This window comes from Terrapene carolina, unplaced genomic scaffold (assembly GCF_002925995.2).
Source record: "Terrapene carolina triunguis isolate 2854851 unplaced genomic scaffold, T_m_triunguis-2.0 Scaffold190, whole genome shotgun sequence".
In the NCBI taxonomy this organism is placed as follows: domain Eukaryota; kingdom Metazoa; phylum Chordata; order Testudines; family Emydidae; genus Terrapene; species Terrapene triunguis.
The window spans coordinates 277173-301852 of NW_020664541.1; the positions used below are offsets into that span (position 1 = coordinate 277173).

At 43.8% G+C, this 24680-nt stretch overlaps 1 protein-coding gene across 1 annotated transcript in view; it reads left to right on the top strand.

Moving 5' to 3' along the window:
- The window catches only part of MICAL3 (microtubule associated monooxygenase, calponin and LIM domain containing 3), a 159196-nt gene that overhangs the window by 122068 nt on the left and 12448 nt on the right, over nt 1–24680 (top strand). The window contains exons 30-36 of the mRNA XM_024210483.2: nt 628–768; nt 1192–1283; nt 2797–4639; nt 5551–5645; nt 10568–10618; nt 12687–12794; nt 13569–13662. Coding sequence (XP_024066251.1) covers nt 628–768; nt 1192–1283; nt 2797–4639; nt 5551–5645; nt 10568–10618; nt 12687–12794; nt 13569–13662 — 2424 coding nt within the window. The remainder of the gene's footprint in view (nt 1–627; nt 769–1191; nt 1284–2796; nt 4640–5550; nt 5646–10567; nt 10619–12686; nt 12795–13568; nt 13663–24680) is intronic.

Sequence of the window (24680 nt, forward strand, 5' to 3'; positions counted from 1 at the left end):
AGTGTGAAATGGAGCTGAAGAACTGCAGTGCCATGGATTCTGGAAGACATTGCTCGCAACCACTCTGTTAGAGGGCCCAGTCTTATCATAGAATCTTAGGACTGGAAGGGACCTCGAGAGGTCATCTAGTCCAGTCCCCTGCCCTCATGGCAGGACTAAGTATTATCTAGACCGTCCCTGACAGGTGTTTGTCTAACCTGCTTTTAAAAATCTCCAGTGATGGAGATTCCACAATCTCCTTAGGCAATTTATTCCAGTGCTTAACCACCCTGACAGAAAGTTTTTCCTAATGTCCAACCTAAAGCTCCCTTGCTGCAATTTAAGCCCATTGCTTCTTGTCCTATCCTCAGCGGTTAAGAAGAACAATTTTTCTCCCTCCTCTTTGTAACAATTGAAGTCCTTACTCTCATTATAATCTTTCTGAATGAAGGAAGTGAGTATTCATGTGGGATTTTGTATCACCATTAGTAACTAGTTAAGTGACCCCAGTTAGCATGTAATAAAATAGAAGAGTTAGGTAGTAGGGTAGGAAGAATAATAGAAAGATTTAGGAAATAGATGGCTGTCCTTATGGACTTGCATCCAAGACTGCTTCCTATCTGTGTTATCTTCTTTTTCCCCCCCCAGATCAAAGATGGTCAGATGACACCCCATCTGATGCAGAAGATGAGTGTCACTTACCTCAAGGGGACATGGAAGAGCCAGAATTGAAAGTCTCTGAGGATGAGGGTGAGCGAGAGGCCGCTGCTCCCTGCAGTCTGACAGACGGTAAATACTTAATCTCTGTATCTTGCAGTCCAGAAAGACTGATCATTTCTTTGAATTGTCAAACTAAGCTATTGGTGAAAGCAATCTCTTCAGTTACATTTGAACAATGCCAATACTCAATGCCTTGCATGTGTTTGCATTTGTGTTCTGAGAAAGGTGTTGTGATACCATGAGCTACATCTTCCCAAAGCATCAGGGAACCCACAGAACCAGTTGTTCCCTCTCTCAGATCCCTATGGGTGCTTTTGGGCTAACTGCCTGTGTCATTAGGGTCACATACAGATACTCAAACAGACTCCAGAGGGCTCATCCAGAATGTAAAGGGCTAGTGATTTGTTCACTGTTTACTGTGCTTCACATGGATTTAGAATGTTAAGAGGGCTCGTTTGTGGGGGGTTTCAATGCACTCTCCATTTTCCCTAGATCCATGCAAACCCTCTACCCCCATCTGGTCACCCAATGAGACCGCTGTTCCTCTGTCCCCAGTTGGTAGTCCCAGTGCAGAACAAATAGAGGTAAGAGTTCCTGGTGCTCTTCAAAGCTATGTTGATATCAATTAAGGGACTGTACTCTCTAGATTAGTAGAACAGCTTGTATGATTGAGAGTGATAGTTTTAGCTCTTTTTTCTTATCTAGATAATGTACATTGTCCTCTGACTTCTTGAGACCTAGTTTCATTTAGTTTTTAAAAGAAAACAAGCCACTTTTTTTTTCCTCTGAAGACGTTCACAGTGCAATAGCTGATCAGTAGCACAAGTCTCTAACTCTAAAGGCAAAGAAAAAGTTATTGGGGACCCTCAGTGGGCCAGTGTAGCAAGCAGGAGTTATGTATCATGCATATATACAACAGCAAAATAGTCATTGTCCAGTCCCTGCTTGAGTCTGCTCAGTCACTCTGAGTTCCCTCCACAGCAGTGCCCTGTCAGATTCATTTGCATATAAGCTGAGTGAAGACAAAAGTCATAATTGAGACACTCCGGGTTTATGTTTTACTCGTTTCAGTGCCATTTCATTTAGAAAAATCAGTTTCCCGTGCTACTGCTCTGTAGGAGAATCTTTCTTAGTAACTTGGGACACTAAAAATGTTGAAATCATCATTCTCTGTTTCCATTTTTTTAGTATTTTATTTTAACTGTTATGTCCTTTGTTTTTGTGATTATTTACTTGCTAAATTGCCAGTGCGGTTGGATTTAGATTCCCTAGCCAATACTTAAATTGTGAGATCAGGCTGGTTTGCTGACAGCATTCATACTGGAAGGGAGTGGAGTGATTTCCTCTTGTCACTTTTAATGGTACTATCAGACACATTTATTATTTGTTTTATAGTAATGCTGCAGTCAGGATCCAGGGCCATTTTGTGCTAGGTGCTGTCCAGGCATACAGTAGACAGGGACTCTGCCCTGAAGATCTTGCATAGTTTTGAAAATAACATTTTCTGCAGCTGACACTCTCCAGACAGTAAATCTGTATGGGGAAATGTCAAAGGCATAAACTCTTTAACATAATACATTGCCTGGGTGACATAGCAGTCTAGTGGCAGCAGGTCCAAGTGAAATCCAAGACTCCTCAGATGATTAGGGGTTGGGAGCTCTGCAGCACCCACGTACTGAGCCCCCAGGTAAGGAATGCCTCAGGCCTTTGAGAAACAACCCTACCCTAGCCAGCTCTGGCCAAAATGTGGAATAGGTCTGGAAGAACCTTCCTCTGATGGGGGGGCCACTCGGAGGTGGGAAGGGGTAAAGTGGAATTGGGTATTCTGAAATGTACTTTCCTTCTCTTTCCAAAATTAAATTTGTCGTTTCAACTTGCAGAATAGACAGCTTACAGAGTGGAACAATATCTGATGAAAGATCCCAATTGGTTTTCCATGCACTGGAAAAGGATGCCAAATGCACTTTTCATATATTGAAGCTTAAATTATCACTCCCTTATTCCTGAAAGCCTAAGGCATGGAGCGATATTCTAAATCCCTCTGAAGGTGCTTAGGGACCATTAATAATAATTTCTTTTGTTTCTGCATTTCCATAGAAGGTAAAGGATCCCCTCACGGCACTGCCCTGCATGGACAAATCTCCAGAGACACGCTTTTTTCCTGAACCATTCCTCCTTGAAGAAAGTCCAAAAGATGAAATCCTTGAAGATCAGAAAGTTAAAAGCCCTTCTGTCTCTCTCTCTCCAATACGGTCCCAACCAGTTGCATTGCCAGAAGCCATCACACCTACATCACCAGTGCAGTCTCAGACAGCAACACCTATGTTGGCTTCATCCTCCCCCTCTGCCCAGTTGCCTATCTGTTCCCAGCCTTTGCCGTCTGCTGAAGCATCCATTCCATCTCCAGTGGAACCTCCAGTGTGCTTTCAGCCTGTACCAGCCTTAACATCCACCCCTCTGGCCCAACTTGCCCTGAAGAGCCAAGATAATGAGGTGGAAAAATTGGGGAGCCCTACTACTGCAGAAGAAGCCCTGAAACGGAATAACCTCGTAGAGGAGTTCTGGATGAAGAGTGCTGAAATCCGGAGGAGTCTGGGGCTCACTCCAGTGAACAGAAGCAAAGGGTCAGAGCCTAGCTTCACTGTCTCAGCCCTTGAGTCAGCTCCGCTGAGTGTTTCAGAGGAGGGGATCCATCTTCTAAAACCCCAGCCTGCCCCAAGAAGGCTGATCATGTCCAAACTAGACAGTGAGCAGATGTCTCTGCTGACTCCAAAATCTCCCTCGGACAAAGAGCTGAAGAGTTCCAATGAAGTAAAGAGAGACTTATCCAGCAGCTCTGGATTGGGTCTGCATGGGAGCTCATCCAACATGAGGACATTGGCCAGCCAGAGCTTCAATACTTCCGACTCCACTATGCTCACTCCACCATCAAGCCCTCCCCCACCACCTCCTCAAAATGAAGCACCAGCAACTTTGCGTAGAAAGAGGCATCAGACAATTTGGCAGAATGAGTCAGAGTCTAAACCAGCAACAGCACCGACACCTCCTGCACCCTCACCTTATGAGCACAACCCGCCTGCCAAAGAGTCAACCCAGACCTCAAAAGAAGAGGTGCGGAAGTCATTTGTGGAGAGTGTGGATGAGATTCCATTTGCTGATGATGTGGAAGACACTTACGATGAGAGAACTGAGGATACAAGTCTTCATGAGAAGTTCTTTACACCCCCTACCAGTAGGCCAAGGCCAGAGAAGCCTCTTCACCTGCCATTGGTCAAAGAGAATGGTGGACCACCATCAATGGAAGGAGGAGCGAACCAAAGAAAGAGAGTGCTGCCTCAAATCTCTCCAGAAGCCAAGGAGCTAGCTGAGGAAAGAATGAGAGCCAGAGAGAAGTCTGTAAAGAGTCAGGCATTGCGGGATGCCATGGCTAAGCAGTTGTGTAAGATGAAAGATCTGGAGGCAGCTGCAGCTGCTGGGGCCACCAAGGCACGAAAAGCCTCCTCCATGCCCTTGAAGCCCAAAGAGAGGGTTTTTGAGTCCTCAGCACGTTTGGCCATGAAAGTAGCAGAGGGCCCCACGCTGAAACATGATGCTGCTAATGAAAGGTTCCTCTCCCCCCCTGCTGACGTTGCTGGGCCCGAAGGGTCCGTCACCTCCTCAGAGGGCTCCAGTGGGAAAAGTAAGAAAAGGACTTCTCTCTTCTCCCCTCGTAAGAACAAAAAGGAGAAGAAATCCAAGAATGACAGCCGGCTTTCTGACAAATCCAGTGGCCTGGCCGAGGAAGCCACCAAGCCCAGATCATTGTGGAAGTCTGTTTTCTCTGGATATAAGAAAGACAAGAAGAAAAAGACTGATGACAAATCCTGCCCTAGCACTCCCTCAAGTGGTGCCACAGTGGACTCTGGGAAGCACAAGGTCTCTCCAATGGTTAGAGCAGCAGGTATAGTACATCTGCCTGTCTGCACACTGTACTTTCACTGCAGCTGGAAAGCTTCTGAAATGAAGTAGTCCCAGCTTGCTACCCCACACTGTTATGCCTCTGAGTCACTCTCCTTTGCCTAACATGCAAACCAGGATTACCCTTGAGGATAATGGGATTAGAACTGTACACATGTTTGTTTATAAAATAAGTAGCATATCAATGGGAGAAACAGATTGTCAAATAACAAATCTGGCACATTACTGTTCATTTCATATGTACCAGGCTACAGAACTAGTCATTTTTCTGCCTTAACCTGACTCAGAAGAGGAGTTTGCCACTTCTCAAACTTGTTTTAACTCCCACCCTGGCTCCCTACTTTGACCATCAGTTCACTTCCCTTGAATCTGCCATGGCAGACTATGCAATGTTTTTAGAGACCCACATAAATGTCCCTTCATTAATTAAAAGGTAAATGGGTGCTCAAGGGCATGGAGGTATAGTTACTTCCCCTCCTCTTTGTTCCCTGTGTAACTTGGGACCTGCCAGCTCTCCGCTGCTCTAAAAAGCAGGGATCATGGGGTCAATCATAGATATAGATCTGCCACTTGCCATCAGGTCCACTCAGAGCACTTAGTGACAACTTGAGACTCTTGAGACATATTAAAGCAGTTATCTGTAAACATGGGCCAAAGAAAGAAAGAAACCCCACAGTCAGTGATTCCACACTGTGGTGTTGCTTTGTGGAGCACGATATTCCCAGATATTGCAGCAGTGAAGTGTGACTGTGATAACTATTTCAGAAGTATAAGTCAATCAGGAGCAAGGCCAAGCTCAAAAGTATCTGCAGAGACAGAAAGAAACACAATAGTAGTGACCACTCTTCTAAACCTGTCATCCTATTCTTTCTTTTTTTGGGTCTGTTTTCTCAGATTTGCAGCTCCGTCGACACTTGAGTTTCTCAGAGGACTCTGACCTCTCCAGTGATGACGTTCTCGAACGATCTTCTCAGAAATCCAAGCGAGAGGTAGGAAGACCATTTAGATAGAACTGTTCTCATACAGATCACAGACTCAGAACCACAACAACCTTTACCAGGATTAACGTTATCATTCTTACTGTTTTTGCTGCGGATGGTGTTAGTATAAGATTGGTTGAATAATAAACCTGAAATCAGCCAGTCAGTTTCAACAATAATCCAGATTCCCTATTGGCATTGTACAGAGGTCCTGTTGTCACTGCCTTGCGCACAGGCATTATGTGTGTATTGCTTTGTTCTGAGGGTAGGATATTTTTGTCCCTCTAGAGAACATACTCACAATCTCTAGCAATGGGAATTTCATGTCTAAAGAGTAAATTTTACTTGCTGTAACGTTACTACAGAAATGTGCCATTGGGACATTCCTCACTTCATGGTGAAGATCTGGTTTTAGGATGTTGTTGTGCCAACCTGTTCAATAGGTTGATCTGTTGGAGTTCGAGGCCAACTGCATACAGGTATGTTACTGTGCATTCAGCAGAGGCATAAGCAAGACAGAGTATCCAGAGAGGAGGAAACTGCAGGTTTGTGGTTCTGCAGCATGGCATATGTGTGCGTATTTCCCTGGGGAGATGGGGATCTATACATTAGTGTTCTTCTGTCTGGAAAGGGAGAGCCTGCGCCTATTCCTCTCCCATTTTGTCCCTGCTCCCTTTGATGGATCCATGGCAATTAGCAGTGTGTCTCTGGGTGTAAGCAGTGACTGCGAAACTGAAAAAGGAAGAAGGCGCGTTGGATACATGGGGATTTGAGCGTAGGGCTGTTGCTCATCGTGCAGGTAAGGGCTGGGTGTGCGCTCAGCTTCTTGAGAGAAAGAAGTGTCTGCTTGCTCATGAGCAGCCTCCTCTGGCTAGTGCTGTAGAGTTCTGGAGCGAGCCACATTGACCCCTCCCCAGCCAAAGGCAACTACACAGTGAAATGGGGCTCAAAGGGGAGTAGAAAAGTAAAGAGAAAGTGGAAGGAGCTTCTGCTGGACCCCCACAAACACCCAAAAAAAGAAACCTGTCATTTTGCTGGGACCAGGGCATATCTATGAGTAAGAGACCTGGCAGGAACTGAGGGGCCCCTGCTTTTTATTTCTCTCTATCTAGTGTATTCATCACATAATGAAGGGGGTGGCCATGTTTTCATAGTTTCATTTGATCAGGGGAAAAAATAAAGTAAAAACAGAACAAGTGAAAGATTTAAAAAAATCACAGTGGATGTTGGAGTGGAGAGAAACCTGCAGCTGTCGGAGGGGTTCCTGGATGTGCTCTGCAGGTTTGGGGTATGATGATTGGGTACAGCCTTCTCATCCACAGTACCATGATCCTCAGCTCAAGCATGCACTGGAAAGAGAGAAGTGAGTTCTCTCCTGTCCCCACTTTCTCCCCTTGTGCCTGGCTCCCAGGGTATGTCAACACTTCAAGCTGGAGGTGTAATTTCCAGTTTGAGGAGACGTACCTGTGCTAACTGTGATCCCACTACTGTGCTAAAAATGTAATTGTTGCCATGGTGACTGGAGAAGCTAGCCATTGGAGTACATACCTAGCATCTGGGATGGGATCATCCACCTCCATCTCATGAACAAAAGGAGCCTCAGAGAACAGTATCACAGCTCTCCACTCTAATGGTGAGCAGCTCCCCCCAACTTTCACCAAGCCTGGAGAAATCAATGGCAAATGCCAGGTTAGGGCAGATGTCTGGTTCAGCTGATGAAGGTCTCAGCTGATTGGGGAGGTTGTGGAGCAGTGCAAGTGGAAATACAGCAGAAGATCATTTCCACTTGTATTTTTAACTATGATAAGATAAAATGTAGTTTGAGCAACTAACAATAATTCTCATAAACATGGCAAGCAGAGGGATTGGTGTACTGAAGTGAATGCGACTCGTCCTCACTTAGTTAAACCTCTTTAAGCTTCCCCCCCGGTTCATATATATATATGTAGTCACCTTTTCTGAGAGGAGGGTTTTACTCTGGGAACTGTTCTTTATATTGGACCCCTTTCTTCTCTTCCTTCTTTGCTTGCCCTCGAGGTGTTTCATGACAAGTTCCGCATTGCATCTGAGATGCAGAAGGAGGAGGTACCTGGGGAAGCAGAAAGAGATGCAGTATGTGGGGGTTCAGATAAGAGCTGTGATGCTGTCATTCCTGTCCAGCTTGTGGACTCCTGGCAGCGGGACTTCAATAAGCACCATGTATGTTCTCAAAGTTGAGGGTGCTCTAAATATTCACTCTTTTTCTCTGGCACCTCCATGCTGAGCAACTTTGGTATAGATTGGCTTTTGCAGAAGAGATGCTGGCCACTGAGTATTCCAGGGCCTGGGGATATTATAGATGGCCTGGAATTCTTCCTGATACCCAACAAAATATTGTTCTTCCTTTAAATTTTCTCAGCTATTTTACATAAGCAGCAAGATTTCCAGGGTATGGTTTTCTTGTCTCATTTTCTCCATTTGCTGTGGCTGAGTCACACTTAAGGATCTCTTCTTTGCTAAGTGCCCGCCTGTGCTTTCCAGGAGCAGTAATTGGGAGCGTGTGCACTCATCCAGAGGGAACAGACCACAGACACATCAGCCTTTTGGTTCACAACAAATGTGTCTGGGGATGTAAAACATTTACACCACACCCTGGCAAGTCTCGCTGCAGAAGGAATTGCATCCAGGGTGTGGCTGGCAAAAGGGCAGCACTGATTATTGGGTTTGTGCCTTTTAATTACAGCCCAAGTCAACTGCTTATTTCCTCCATTATGGGGGGAAAAGTGGCTTCCTTCATGCCGCATAACTTTTATCTGAACCCTTTCGAAGTTAAAATCCAGCTAATGTTGCTTTTGTGGTTGTTGTATTGAACTTGCTTCCCAGAGGGCTTGGCCCATTTAGCCTGCCCATCATAGCATTAGCAATCAGCAGTGAATTAACTTTGTGTGGCTTAGTGTGTTGCCTTTCAACAAACGCTTCCTGTAAAGAATGTTCATGTAGTTCCCTGTGGGGTGTGCGCTAATAGGTGTGTGTGAGAGAGAGAGAGAGAGAGAATGTACAGGATGTGGGGCGGTGATCAGAGATACACGTCTCCTGCTACAGATAGTTCGCTGAATATTAAAATTTGCATACATGTTCAGATTGTTTCTCAGCTTTCCATTCATGATTGTTTTAATTAAATGAATATTCTGCAAAAATGCTGAATGCTGGCGCTGTGCCCAGGGTGTTACAGTGCGCTCTGTACCTCATCGCACAATGGAAATTCACTTCGCCTAGGAACACTGGGCAGTACAATCATTTCACCTTAAGGGGGTAATGGAGCTAAGGGTACGTCTGCGCAGCAGCTGGCCTCATGCTTCGCAGCACGGGTAGACAGACGCACATTAGCTCTGCTCGAGTTAGCACACTAAAAATAGCAGCGCGGCGGTGGTGGCTCAGGCCAGTGGCTCAAGAACAGTCCCACCCAAGCCCCTGGGCTGTCCCGTCTAGCCTGAGCTGTCACCTGTGCTGCTGCAACCACACTGCTGTTTTTAGTGTGCAAGTTTGAGTAGTGGTAGCGTGTTCTTGTCTACCTCGAGCAAAGCTAGCACGTCTGTCTCCCAGCTGCTGCGTGGACATGGCCTTAGCATGCCACTCTTGAATCGGTATGGTAGTAAATTTTTTTTTTTTTTACTGAGTTGAAATTACAAGACGGAGGGGCCAGAGCAGAGTGTTCAGCTATTACTGACTCGTAGCACAGCTCCTCACTGAGCCGCTGCTGCAGCAGAGCACTTCCAATACCCTGCAGCCCCACTGAGTCAGTACTGGTGTAGTGAAGAGTGTCTCATTTCAGCACTCTTGGAGGAATCCCACTCAGGTAGCAAGTCAGAGCCTCCATTAGCTTATGAGACACAACATGCTCAGAGCCCCAGGTAATGTTCTTGCAGGTTACAAAGCAATGAGCGAGGCCATGGTGATGGAACTCCGAGCTTATTTTTAATTAGTAAGCAAAGGCCAGATCGAAGCCATAAAAGCACCAGAACTTCTGAGAAAAAAGGGATGGAGAAGAAAGTAGATGAGGGGGAATGTGTCTGAGTCAGCACGTGATCTTGCTGCCGCTCTGAATGTTGAACAAGCAGACACCAGAGTGAGTCCCACCAGGATGCAGGCTTTAGGCTCTGTGACAAAGGCAAAACCCATGGACAAGGTAACAGACTGAATAGAGAGCAGTATAGTGAGATATCCGAAAGGGCTTCTTCACCAAGAGATTCATTAATATGTAGAATGGACTGCTGTCTTAGTTATACATCTGTACAGCACCTACCTCAGTGGATGCTCATCCCTGATTGGGGTTCCCAGCTGCTGCTGTAATATAAATAACAGCTTAGTGAAGGCCTGTGAAGTTAGTGATTATGAATCTGTGATGCATACGTATCTGTCAGTCTTATTTTTGGATAGATCTGTTGAAAGTTTTGTGTTCCTGGCAAGAAACATCGGGTGGACTGAGTGAATCTAGGGGTTCTCACAAGCCAAATCTTTCTTTCTAAAAGAACTCAATCATATGTGTGTGGATTTTTTTTTTTAAGAAGCCATATACGATTGGCTGAGCTGGTTCAAATCAAAACAGAACCAACCCAAACCATTGTTCCAAAGCTTGAACCAAAATGTTGTTTGTCCACATATCTACATATACTTATTGCCAGAATAGAAAAGGGGATCTCCTGGATGACTGGTTTTCCAAAGAGGCTCCTCAGTTGGAATTGCCTTCAGGAGAGTGCTGGTAAATGGATTTCTGAGTAGAGATTTTCCATTGTGCGTAATCAGGCTGTGCCAGGTTCACCATTTGTACAATTTTATGTTGCGTTTAAAAACAGCTTTGTTTGTATTACTGTGCATTTGTTTTCAATGTTGAACTGATTTTGCTCCATTTTGTGTGTTTTTATTTTTTTCCCGTTACCATTCCCATTTTAAAGTCGATTTATGTACCACACGCCCTGGCATTCAAGAGATCATATTCGTCAAAGGTAGTGTCTCCATTGCTGGCCATTGTTGCATGCATGCCCATTTATTAACCCATCATATCCATACCTTGCTCCCAGCCCTCCCACCACATCTGCACTAACACCACAACCCCTGACTCTGCATGAGTGAGATGTTAGCAAACATTGGCAATGGAATCTTCCTCGAGATCATCTACAGAAAATGCGATGAACCCCAAACCTTTCTGACTCGTTAGACTGCATGCAATGATCAGTGCACCTCAGGGGTCCAAAAGGGGGACTGTTAATCAATCTGTAGGACAGTTTGGTGTTGCAGATGCATTAGGAACCCTTAGCTTCAAAGCAGGCTGATTTGTTAGGTAGAAAGTGTACTGTACGTGTGTATTTAAAAAAACAACAACCCTCCCCATTTGAAAAAGAGTAAATGGTCATGTGTTAGTTTCCAGGGTCTTTTGAAACACACTTGGACAAACCGTGAAATAATAATGAAACTATCCCAGGTTGTTGCATTAGCTTTTCCAGAATGGAAGTATCTCTGTTTCCTAAACTCCATCCCTGTCCCCAAACCTAGCCTGTGTCACAGGAGTGTCTGGTGTGATCTGAAACCCCCACCCCTCAATTATTTTGCTTTCTAACTGGGGTAGCATTATGTGCAGAAGAATGAAGAAGCAATGCATTAACTCCTTTCCCTTGGCAGATACAATGGTGCCTCCATGTAATCCCCTGTGTCAAAAGCTTGGGATAGAGCTGCTGCCCTTTGGCTTTAAAACTCCACTGAAGATCACACTAAACTATCCCAGATATTGGTTGCCAAGGCCAATCTTACAAAGATGGGCTGCTCGGTTGGGACTTGCAAAAGAATAGTGATGTTAACTAGATTTTAAAAAAAGAAATTCAGGTCTCCCTTTCCCAACATTTTGCCCCTTAAACTGAGCGGCATCTCTGTCCACAACTGGGTTTGATTATGAAGAGGCAGTTACCTCTTTCCAATTGACCCTTAGACTTTGAATCTGTGTATATGAGGAGGAAAGGTGCTTTTTTCAGTCAAGTGAGCTCAGTCAGGTTAGCTTGACATAATTGTGAGGCCCTGTTAACATCTTTAAAGTCACATATGTTTGTGCCCACCTAGGCTACAACACAGAGGTAATACTGGTCTGAAATAATGAGTGAAAAGATGTTAAACTGTGTCTACCCTGGTATTAAGAGGGCTTTCCTGTCAGGTTAAGCTAACTCGACTGAGTTAACTTGTCTGAAAAAGCACCTTCTTTCCCCTGTAGCTATGGCCTTTCTTTCCTTGACATGATTTCTTGTGGTTTCTTTTTTCACTAGCTAGCTGTGATGGTGGTTGTTATGACAGTCCCTTCCCTCCTCCCTCCCTCCCTTACGTTTAGGTTTTGTCTATACACACAGAAATTACAGTGATTTAACTAAGGACTTGTCTACACAGACAAGTTTTACCAGCTATAAAACTGATATATCAGTATAACTCCTCTATGTGGACATATATTCCAAATAAAGAGTGGCTTTTTTCCATTTAGCTTAAAACCCTTCCAAAGCAACATTAGATAAACTGAAAAAAGGCACTCTTACACGGGAATAAGAATGACCATGTGTGGGGGACACTGATATAAGCAAAGGTGTGAATCTAAAACAGTATAATTATGTCAGTATGACTTTCCCTTGTAGATAAGCCCTTAGTCTTTTTCTAAATTAAGTCAGTGCAGCCTCCATACGTAGACACTTTTAAATTGATTTCAGAGTGTCCACACAAGAGGGTTGTACCAATTAATTAAATGGATGCAATTTTTGTGCTTATACTGGGTCTAAGATGCTATTTACCAGCTAAAGCCAGGACTGGGATAAAATTACAGCTTTGCAGTTGAGCTACACACTCCTTCATGCTGTATTAATCCTGACAGTGTCACTTGCTGCGCTGTGAACACCTGTGCAGATGGAACAGCTTGACTGTTTGACAAAGTTCTGGGAATGAAGGTTCACATCACTTGTGAGGCTAATGGAGAGAGGAGTGTCATCTTTCCCCCGCGCTCTTGTTCATGGTATGTGAAATCTGCTCTTGTTTTCCTTTCTGCAGAGAGCCTACACTGAGGAGGAGCTGAACGCCAAACTGACCAGGCGAGTGCAGAAAGCTGCCCGGCGACAAGCCAAGCAGGAGGAACTAAAGAGGTTACACAGAGCCCAGGTAGTACCTCTGGTAGTATCTTCTTGCCCTGACAGGAAATACATTCTGCCGTCCAGGAAAACCATGTTATCCTGACACTCAGCAGGATGTGCAAGAGGAGACTGTTTAGCCAGATTTTGTTGTTTACTTTCCTGTATTTCAACAAGATTGCTGCTGTTCCTACTGGCTTCATCATGTTGGGTGCCCCTTCACAAACATGCCAGGAGTTGCTTAAAGCTTTCATGATAGTGCAGAGCAAGGAAACACCTGCATAGTCAGGGCTACTACCATTGAGCAATAACCATTGTAAATTGAATGGAATAACAGACCTCCCTGAATAACATGCGATGCAGCTATGCCAGTGATGATTGTATAAGCCACGGATGTTACAGTGGGATTTTGCTGCAATAAGTGTACCAGATGGATGTTTTATTGTCAGACACACCTTTGGAATGGGTGGTAGGTGTCCTTTCCAGGTGGTGGGAGTTACATGAAACCTGTTGGCCAGTTGTGTTCTCTCACTGAGAACGGGGCCCGCCTAACCAAACAGCACCACCTCTTGTCTTGGGGGTTGGTGGGAGTCTTAGGCAGAAAATGGGACATCATGGGATTGCTTGCAAAACTAGGGCAAAGGACACATCTCTCTCCTGATTAGACACCTACCTCGGAAGCATTGCATGGAGAGCAGCTTTTTGGAATTGCTGGGAGAAAGGGGAGCTGTCATTCTGAGGTGGATAATTTGGAGTACTGGAACAGTTCCTGATGATAGTGTTCCTCTCTTCCCTTCCTGAACAGATCATCCAACGGCAGCTGGAGCAGGTAGAAGAGAAACAGAGGCAGCTGGAGGAGAGGGGGGTTGCAGTGGAGAAGGCCCTTAGAGGAGAAGCAGGTACCTTAAAATGTTGTTTGTTTTTAATGTTTGCTGACTAAATGCCCATACAATAGTTCGTAACAATTTGGAGTTTAGGGTGAGGGGGTCCCCTCTGAACTGAAAGTGGAATAGTTTAACTTGGACTCAGATCATGAATTAATTCCCCTTTTCCCAGCAGAATTTTGAGGCCCTGTTATCCCTGAGGTTCTTCTAACTCTGGGGCTTCTCTCATGCAAGAAGTCCCTAGAGCAGTTGTCTTTGCTCGGGGCTCAGGAAATGCCTACCCACTATTCATTGAAAGCTATTGTATAAGAGCTAGGTGTTTCTAATTATTATTTGGTGATGGAACAAAAGTGGAATATTAATTACATCGTAGAGAAATTGCACAGGGGTTACCCAGCTGGAATTCACTTAGGTTACCCAGCAAGGAGAGCCCAGTTGGCAGGATAAGAAAATCACTGTGAAATGACGTCTGTTTTTCCTGCATTGTATTGGATCATCAAAGTTAGTGTCCACACAAGAGACCATCACAGAACTGCCCCAGCAAGTACCTTCTCCTCACTGCACAGCCCAGACACCAATAACCTCTCACCCAAGCTGTATGGATCAGAAATGCATGTACCAAAAGGTTTCACCATGTCACGCTGTTAATGGAATGTGCTACATCCCTTTTGTGGCTAAATACAATGAGTGCTGAGCGAGGTTGGAAAAATATCTGAGCAGAAAAACTCTTGTTCCGAGTGGCAGTTTTCTACCCCTACAACTTCCCCATATGATATCATAATCCAGGGAAAAAAACAATCCCAAATAATGAATCAATTATTGGGCCAGGAGCCAACGCCCCCCAGGCAAATGCAGGGCATGTGCGCACCATACTGCAGAGGTCAGAGATTATAAATGGTAATAATGGGACAGCTGTTTGAAAGATGGAACAGTGTGGTGATCGGATGGAAGAGCAGCCACTGTCTCTGTAAGGATTGCACTGAACTGGGTGATGAAGGTTCCTTGGGAGGGAGGTCTGGTTTGGTTTTCATTGGTTACTACTCAGCCATCTCACTTGGTTGTCTTTAACCCTCAGCTTGGCTTTCTGAAAGTCAGAGTCCTAGAATTTAAGGCCAGAAGGGACCACTAGATTATTTAGTCTGACCTCCTGGATATCACAGGTCACCAACATCACCCAGCACCTGCACACTGAACCCAACAACTGAAATTAGACCAAAGGAACTGAGATCTACGGGGTACTAAACAACTGTGTGCCATAGGAAGAGAATATGAGGGACCAAGATGCACCAGTGCTCGAGCCCACTGCGATAGCTGGGAAATTAAGTGAGAGATACCCAGATAATCTTGGCAAGTGACACTCACCCACCCGCTGCAGAGGAAAGTGCCTATAGAGGCTGGGCGATTAACAGTGTCTTATCCAAACAAAGGGTTGTGCTGCAATCACACGGTCAGCATTGGAGCACAGGCTTGATCACCTCATTGGTTTTTTGTTCTGATTGATTTCTGTGATATGTCGGTTCACAGAATAATCTGATGCAATAATACATCTGCAGTGGCACCTCTCTCTGTATGCTATCTATGCATTCAGACATGGTGCCATTCGCAGACCCCAGGCCCTCTAGCTACTGCACAATAATACCCCTCTCTCTCTCTCTCTCTCTCTCTCTCTCTCTCTCTCTCTCTCTCTCTCCTGCCTTTGGTTAGTTTTTTAGCTTGTTCCCCTGTCACCTTGAATCCCCTCTTCCTCATTCACCTGCTGAGGACATCCATGTAAGGAGCGTCACCAGAGGCCATGGAGCCTTACAAATGGAAGCGTGTGCTTCTCCACAATCTAGGGAATGTCTAGGCAGGCAGGCAGTGATGGTGTGGGGGTTGTGGGTATCCAGTTTGGGGGGCAGAGGGAGAGCTGAATTGGGGCCTTGCATATTTTACTTGTCATTGAGCCTGACAGAACCTAAAGCCAGCCCTGCATGGGCTGGTGTGTTTGTGACCATTTTTTAAAAAACAGGAATATGAGAACATGCATCTCTCTTGTTGCGACTGCGAGAATCTCCTGCTCCAGCAAATCTGTGGGAGATGCTCTGAGCTTGTGACAGCACCACATTTCCACCAAAAGGTTGTACAAGTTATGTTTACAGAAGCTTCAGCCCATCATAAGGGACTCTGCAGCTTGAACTCTTCCAAGCCTTGCAGAGGATAAACAGGGAATGCTTTATTCCAAAAAATGTCTAAATCCAACCTCCGCTGGCTGAAACACAGGCTAGAATGTGACCTGTGTCCCCCACTTCCTCAGCCAGCCCAGTGGGGGCATTTTACATATCTTCACACTAGAGCCACTGTGTTTCCCCTCCTTTTAAAATCCTTCCTTTACCCCTCCCTCCGTAGTGTTATTAACTTTTGTCTCCTCCATCCATGGATCATCCAGGAAATCTACATACATCTCCTCCTGCCCTTTTCCCTGAAGCAGACCACTGCATTGCCTCAGATACTGACTCAGCAGTAATCGCTATGTGTGAAATTGCTGCAAACTCCACTGAACTTTATGGCTTTCAATCCTGCTTTTTTGTCCTTGGTCAACCATGTTAGCACTTCCCCTTAGTGAAATCCTATAAGCAAAGGGGGTCAAAAGGAGATGAATGTGTACAGTGCTTGTATGATACCTGAAGATGGTCTCTCCCTATTTCCCAAGTTTATACAGAGGGAAGGAATGCCCTGGTCATGCTTAAGGTGGGAGAAATAAATCTTTTTTTACACACCTGGCTGACACAGAGGGCTGAGGTACATAAGAATTACTGCACAGGATCAGACCAATAGTCCATCTGGTCTAGCATCCTTTCTTGAAGAGTAGCTGGTACCAGATGCTTCAGGGAAAGGTATTAGTCTCTCTAATGTATAACTGTATAATCACCTATCCGTAGAGCAGATTTCTTCCTAACTTTCATCACTGGTTGACTCTTGACATAAAACATAAAGGTTTATATCCTTATTTTTAATAATAATAATTTCAAGTAGCTCCTACAACGTGCAAGTCGCTGCACAGACATAAAGGAAGGAACAGAGTCTACCAAACAAATGGTAGGGGGAAATATGCAAGTAAAGTGGACAAAATGATTAACCACTTCTTAATGACAATATTAGACATATGGACAGTTTCCATTTATTCAAATTTTCCATTGTTAATCAGCGAGGTTTGGTGCATTTATATAGTTTGTGGCAATGAGCTCCACCAGCTAATTATGTATTGTGTAAAAATATTGCCTTTATCAGTTTTAAATTTGCTGCCTTTCAGATTTCCTTTAATTGACTCCTTTTTTCCTTGTATTATGAAACAGAATAGACAAGAGCACCTGATCTTCTCTGCACCACACATTATCTCTGTCAGGTCCCCTCGTATTCATTTCTTCTATAAACTAAAACATTTTAAATCTTTCCTCCAATGGGAATCTCTCCCTGCCTTTAATCATTCTCATCACCCACTTCTGGGCCCATTCTATATCTGTAATATCTTTTCTGACATGGGGTGACAAGAACTAAAAACAGCATTGTAGGGGAGGATTTATGATTTGTTTATATCATGGCATTAAAATAGTTTCACTTCTATTTTCCATCCATTCTATATACATCTTAACATTGTTTGCATTATTAACTGCCACTGAGCAGATGTCTTCATTGAACTGTTCACAATGATGTCCAGCTCTCTTCCTGAGAGGTTACATTAATTTAGAACCCAGCAATGTGTATGATTTTTTTCAAATCATTTATTCCAGCTTGCATTATCTGATATTTTTCAACATTGAATTTCATGTATCATACTGTTATCCAATCATCTAACTTGGTTAGGTCCCTTTGAAGTTCCTTGGTCTACTTTAGTTTTGACTAAAACCTAAATAATTTTAGCTGCAAATATTTCCACCTCATTGTTCACCTTCTTTTCCAAATCACTGATCAATACATAAACTCCACCAGTTCTAGTACACAACTTGGGAGCACCCCACTGTTAATTTCTTACAATGTTGAAAGTTGAACATTTATTCCTACATTTATTTTTTGTATTCTTAGTTTATAGTCCATAACCGCTCCCAGCCCCCACTTCCCCATGACTACTTAGTTTCCTTATTAGTCTCTCTGTCTTTCTTTAATAATCTCTCCCATCGGTGGTTGCACAGACTAAATTCAAGGCGTAGAAAAGACATCTTTGAACATTTGAACATGTGGTCTCCGTCTCCGGTGAAAAGTTTGGTGTGTTCAGGAGCTCAGTCTTTTGAAATCTTTTTTGCACCAGTGCCTCTTTCTCTCAGGTGCAGCGGGATAGTCTCAAAGAAAGTTTAATTCTCCACTTCCCTCAAATGCCCCATGAGAAATAGTGTTCTGTATGGGACTGATATTAGTTTAGCAAAACTTTGTTTAAAAAAAAAAAAAAAAGGCATTGGTCTGGTGGGACACATTTTTGGCTTTGGTCTCTAGTGTTTATTTTCCATTCTGTTGGCTAATTATTAAACTAAGTGAGTAATGAGGGCTCTGTCATCGTGGATGTTTCTTCTCATGCCTTAAAGAGATCTTGGGCAGCCAATTTTAAAAGTTAAGGAAAATATGCCTGCAGCTCTCAGATCACCAAGGTTTGCCAAAAGTCTCTGGTCTTCATGAGCTAAACCATGTGCTTTGGGAAATCGTATACTCAGCCAAACAGAAAGAACTGCCCCCATGTGCCTCTTGCCCAAAGAACCACATTGTAGTACCAGACTGGTTGGCTAGCCCTTCTCTAGGAGGTGTGCAGATATACACTGTGTCCCACACCTGCACAACCACACAAGCTCTTTCCTTCCCCAGCACTTACCCCCCACCCACACCAACAGACATTCTCCTTCCCCAGCACACATTTCATACTGGCAGAAATATACACTTGTCTTCCCAGTGCACACACTCATGGACTCCTCAGTTATGTCAGCACCCAGTGCCCTCCACTCATGTGCTGTACACTCAGTCTTGTCTCACCCTCACCCCCAAGAAATCAATCCTTGTACCTCTCCTGCAGTTTCCCTGAGAAATTATGGTGCTTCCTTAGGACACATTTTTCAGCCTGGAAGCAACAAGCATAGCTCTTCCTTTCTTAGCAAGAACAGGAAACGGGTCGGTGTCAAGAACTACTACAAACTGAACAAGGTGAAGTGTCTCTGTACAGCCCTCATGCCCCCTCCCTCTGGAAGCCAATGCCTGCCTGCCTGCCTGCTGGGAATTGTTATTCTGTCTCCCCATCTCCTCCAGTATATGTATAATACAGCTGCATGATTTCTTGTTGTTTTTGTCTCTTTCTCTCACCTTGTGTCTCTCTCTGTTATGTATGTGTGTCTGTCTTTCTCTCATGTATATTGCTTTGATTTGGTGGGGCTAGGGGTGGATATCTGATCCAATAACTCTCTCTTCACCGATTCCTTGTTGTAGACTATTGGGGAGAGTCTTATTACAGTGACCTCATCGACTTGCACCTGGGTGGTATGTATAGCAGAACCTCTTACTGAGACTAACCCTGCTGACACCCCTCCCCAACCTTCCCTTCACCTCTTTCTCCCAACCTTGGCTCACAAACAACAAGAAGAAACAAACCTTGCACATAATAGATTGGCTATAGCAGAACCCCTTTTCCAGCTCAAAGAGAGGAGAGCCTGTCGCAGTCCACAAACCATTTATGAGGGTTTTTTCCCCACAACAGTTAAATCCTCCTCCTTTGGGGTTGTACATTACTGAATTCTGTTTCTAAATTTAATTTTTTAACCCCTAAATCTCAGCCACCTTCCCTGTTGGTGATGAAGCCCATTTTGTTGTCTGGCTTCCCAAAAACATTCTCTCCCTCCACGTTCCACTAGGATAAAGAAGTCAGCATAAAGTGAATGGGGAAAAAAATGGGAATCAAAAGCAAGAAACAACAAACTTTAGGAGCTACCCCCAGCCTGGGGGAATAAATCAACCCAGTGCTCTCAAAAGTCTGCTCCTGATTTTCCCCTTTCTTCTTCCAAAGAAACTAGAGTGTTCTGATGTCCTAAAGAGAGCAAAATGCTCCCAGTAGAGACATCGGAAACACTTACTGGTGGATAAGGGATACTTCTTCTGTCTTATTTTGTTGTATTGCAGGTTAGGAAATACAACAAATCCAGATCTCTTATTCCCCTGAGACCTGCTCTGCATCATCCAACTGTCAATATGGAAGCTTCCAATTACACCTCTACCTGATATAACGCTGTCCTTGGGAGCCAAAAAATCTTAACGTGTTATAGGTGAAACCACGTTATATTGAATTTGCTTTGATCTGCCGGAGTGCACAGCCCCGCCCCGCTGGAGCACTGCTTTACCGCGTTATATCCGAATTCATGTTATATCGGGTCGCGTTATATCGGGGTAGAGGTGTATATTAATTCTCTTTTCTGTTATTTAAGACCCTTAAAAACATGTATTAGAGTGATTTACTCTATTTTTATTGGATGTAGGGATTAGAATCATCCCTCCAACACAGCAATTTTCCTTTCTTGCCTGGGTGCCACTGCCTGCCTCCCTTAATAGGTGGCTTTAGTTTAGGATTGTAAATTCTACTTGTCGCTAGTTTGCCAGCCTTGACCATTAAAATCTCTTTCTTTATTTTAGCCCCCATTGGAGCAGTTTCCCCGTTTAGTCACTAAATCTATACTTAGTAGATCTATCCCAAGCAACCAGCACTCTGTAGGTAGAGCCAACACAACTGCTGGCTCACCTTGTCTTCTCTGGCCCTCATTTCTCACTGAGAATATGAAGTTGTTAAGCCCGAAGTGTAACTTATGGGTAGGGAGAGCATCAGGACCAACTCCCCGTAATGGAAAGGAGTGACTTCCATGTACACACGTTCTGGTCCTGATCCAAAGCCTATTGCAGTCAGTGGCAGTCTTTCCATTGACTGCAAGGGGCTTTGGATCAGGCTCTCTAGGAGCAGTTTACTTTTATTTTATTTTTTTTAAACTGTCATTTCCTCCTTCTGTCTTTCCCCAAGACTTCCACCCTGGCCATCATTGCACCACACAGTAATCTGTCTGTCTGTCCGGCTGCTGGGAATAATTCCAATCCACCCTGATGCACTAGCTTTTTGGACAAAAAATACCCACCTACGTTCAAGTGACGGAATACAGGCATTTTCTTTTATTGGCCCCAGCTTGCTTTCCAAATTGTCTGTGGTAATTTTCATGTGGGAGTCCTTCCTTGGAGCCCTGTGCTTCATTTGCTGTATCAGTCTCTCTGGAGTTTCTTATACTGAGACTTTTTAAGAAAGTGTTCAGAAGGAAGGCTCTTTCCAGACATGCCCATAATTTATGCCCCATATCCTTATGTGCATACACAGTAGGAGCTGTAAAAGGGTTGATGCTGAGTTACACTTAATAGATCCTTATCCCTGTCTAATACTATCTCCATGATACCTTCCCTTTCTTCTTATCCTAATCAATGCCTCCTTGGAGACAGCAGTCCCCTCAGAATCACTAATGATGGCTAAAAAAATAAAAAATAAAAAGCAGAAGCCTTAATTAATTTAAAGGGACACTGTCATTTAAAAAATGAAATCCTTCCTTGTGCTGCAAATAATCTCAGAGTATTAAAACTAAAAAACTAATTTACTTTTCACAATTTATGGTTGTTGACTTTTTGAATTTCTCTCAGCTTGGACAGTCACACTAGACTGAGGATTGTCATTTTCTGTTTATAGTCAGTTTTACTTTATGTGGTGCTCATACACTAGCACAGTTCTGTTGTGTTTGGCTTTCCAACACTCTAGGGGAATGTTTACATTTAAAAAAATGTTTACATTAAAAAAAAAAGTAATTGACTTATTTTTAAAGTTTTAAAATTTCTAGTCATATTAGATGTTGAAAAGGTGTTTTAAAAATGCACTTTAGAATTGGGCCAAAAGTACAGTCCCTGGCAGTATCCCTTTAAAAAAAGTCAGTACACCCTACCAGATTATGTGGCTTTGTAGTTCAGTTTGTTTTCTCTGTGATTTGTTTTACATTTGCTTTTGGGGCTGCCAGAGCACTTAGGCCAGAAATGGATGCACAGTACTGAAGTTAATGAAAGAAGCTCATCGCCTTCATTGTTCCAGTTTAATGGTGAATTTAAGCCTCAGTCCTGAAACTGACATGCCTGGGCCAACTGCTGTACCCACGTCGAGTGCCACTGAAGTTGTTGGGACTCCATATGGGTGCAGCAGTCTGCCCACACACTGTCTGTTCCCAGATTGGGGCTTTATTCCCCTGCTAAGGGGGATTATGAACTCCTATTTGGATTAAGGATGACTCTAGTAGCAGTCAGTGTCTGTTCATTGAACCAGTCTCTGAGGGTCAGACCAGACTGCAGAAGCTGCCCTATCCATAGAATGCTGACCAACTAAGATAATCAAAAGTACAAAAATTATTTCTCAAATTGAACTGTCAATCTCTAAACCCTCTTGAATAATTAAGGCCCATTATGAATTTGTGTTTGTATTCTTTGATACCAGGATTGTTGCATTACAGTAAGTCATTACAGATTCCACAGCAACTTTCACAAGAATAGCAATGCTAACCTAGACGTCCTGGTTGAATTCCAATTTGTGTAATTACATGTACTGCCCTATATTGCCCCTGTACTTTTATTTAGATGGCGTATTCCTCACTTCCTATTCTAAAATGTTATATATTGGCACTGTTAAACAGATGCTGCATTTCATGCTAGAGATGGCTGCATTTCAGGGCTGGGCAGTCAGTCTTATGTGTATATTATATTACATCTCAAAAAACAATGTTAAAAGAACATTATTAAGGTTGCAAAGTCAAGCACTTAAAAGTTAAGAAATGCCAGAATGAAGATTACCCAGGCAACCTTAATTTGTTCCCTGTGCATATGCATTATGATACAGTCTTTAATTACATGATCTCATATGCTTTTTTCCCCACAGGATCCCTGCCTCATTCAGTGCACGATGAATGGTGCTCCCTTAAAGAGCAGCTATTCAATATTTTATTTTTTCCTCAGTGTTCAGTGTGTGGCCCTGGCCGTATTTACTGCACATCATTCAAACCCCGTTCTGAAGACATTTCCTCATGGGCTTTCTCTGCGCCACTCATCACTATAGTGTCTGAGTGTCTTCATATTCACGGCACTGCTATGAGAGGAGGTATTATTATCTCCATTTTACAGATGGGAAGCTGAGGCACAGAGGAATTAAAGTCAAAAGTTTCCACTAATTTTGGGTGCCCAGTGTGAGAGACCACGGATTTGATTTTTTTTCAGAATACTTTGCATCATATAGCACTTCATATGTTCAAACCACGTCTCTCATTAACATCAGCTGCGGCTGGGAGAGCTCAGCACTTCTGCAAATCAGACCACAGAATCTCAAGTTGGGTACCCAGAAAATGAGGAAGCTAACATTAGTGACCATCTGTGAAAAGTTTGGTTTATCTGACTTTCCCAGCATCAGATGGAACTCTGTGGCAGAAGCAAGTATAGAATCCAGTTCTCCAGGGCTGCATTCACCTCTTTAACCATGAGACCATCCTTTTTCTTCTTGCAATCCTCTGACTCATTCACTACACACCTTCCAACTCCTGCAACAAATGAGGCAGGGCACTATAGACAAAGTCTCCTTTACAATATACCCTGATTCATCCTCAGAGCAGGTCTATCTTGGGCACTGAATGAGGCAGTGTACAAATATGGGATCATGTAATTAAAGAAAAGATTCTTGTAAAGATCAGCCAGCAGGGAAGCATAGAAAAACACTAACTAATATTTGTTTAATTCTGTATATCCTGTTTAAAGCATGCTTCATCAGAACCTTGGTTTTTTTTAAATTAAGTTCAAGTTGACAGTGTCCCTTTAAAGACCTGCAAAGATAGTCTTACAGGGCATGGCTCAAACCAGTTGAAATTGGGATGGTCCCGTGTCATGTAGTTGGCAACCATAAGCCTCCAAGAGGGTGTGGGGGGAGGACTTCAGAGGAATGAAAGAAAGAGGCTACCTCCCATGATTTTTTACTGGCCTAAGTACAAAGGACAAAGGATTTTTTATTGGTCTAAGTCAGATGTGGTTTTGGTTTTATCTCATACTTCAGTATTTGCCAGAAGCTGGAAATGGGCAACAGGAGATGGATCACTTGATGATTACCTGTTCTGTTCATTTCCTCTGGGGCACCTGGCATTGGCCACTGTCAGAAGACAGGATACTGAGCTAGATGGACCTTTGGTCTGACCCAGTGTGGCTGTTCTTACTCTGACTGCTAAAAGGAAGTTTTGGTGGGTGGCATAAGAAGTTTAAAAGTATCACTCAATTCCTCTTTCCTGAATTGGTGAGGCCAACTGTCACCACAGCAACGTACAAAACCCTGAGAATTAGCCTCTGACCTGGCTCTTCTGACCAGCACTGCTGTGTGCTGACTGTCAAACCACTATGGTTAGCCAGCAATGCGCAAATCTAAGGCCTTGCTCTAGGCAGCACCTCCTAGAGAACCTGATCCCACTTGGCCTGAGGTGCGTCCATTTGAAATCAATGGGAGTTGTAGGTGCTCAGCACTTCTCAGGGAAATCAGCTCAGCTCTCATCCTGTAGTGCTCATGCAGAGGAGACTTACTGAGGCTGATGGTGGGGTTTAATTTAGGAATCCTGCTGCCACCTTCAGCTTTTCCACTGTACTTTCTTCCTTCCTGCCTGATCATGCCTGGTGTTTCCTTTACATTTATGAAACAGCATCTCACAGCAGAGAAAGGAGGAAACCAATCTGGGGTGTTGTCCTTCCAACAATGCATTACCTGGGGCAGTAGATTAGGGTTAAGTTGTTAAACAGAGAGAGAAAAAATACGTGGTCCAGGGACTCAGGGAGTTTTTAGATTAATTGAGCTACAAAAAAATCCTTAAGAGCTCTTCTGAGTCACATGTAATAGAGAGGAAGATGTATTTTGATAACTCCTAAAATTGTTCCTTTTCCTATAAGAGGTTTAAGAGCAGAGGTGTTCTTAGTCCAACTCCCAGTTTTGATATCTAAGGTAT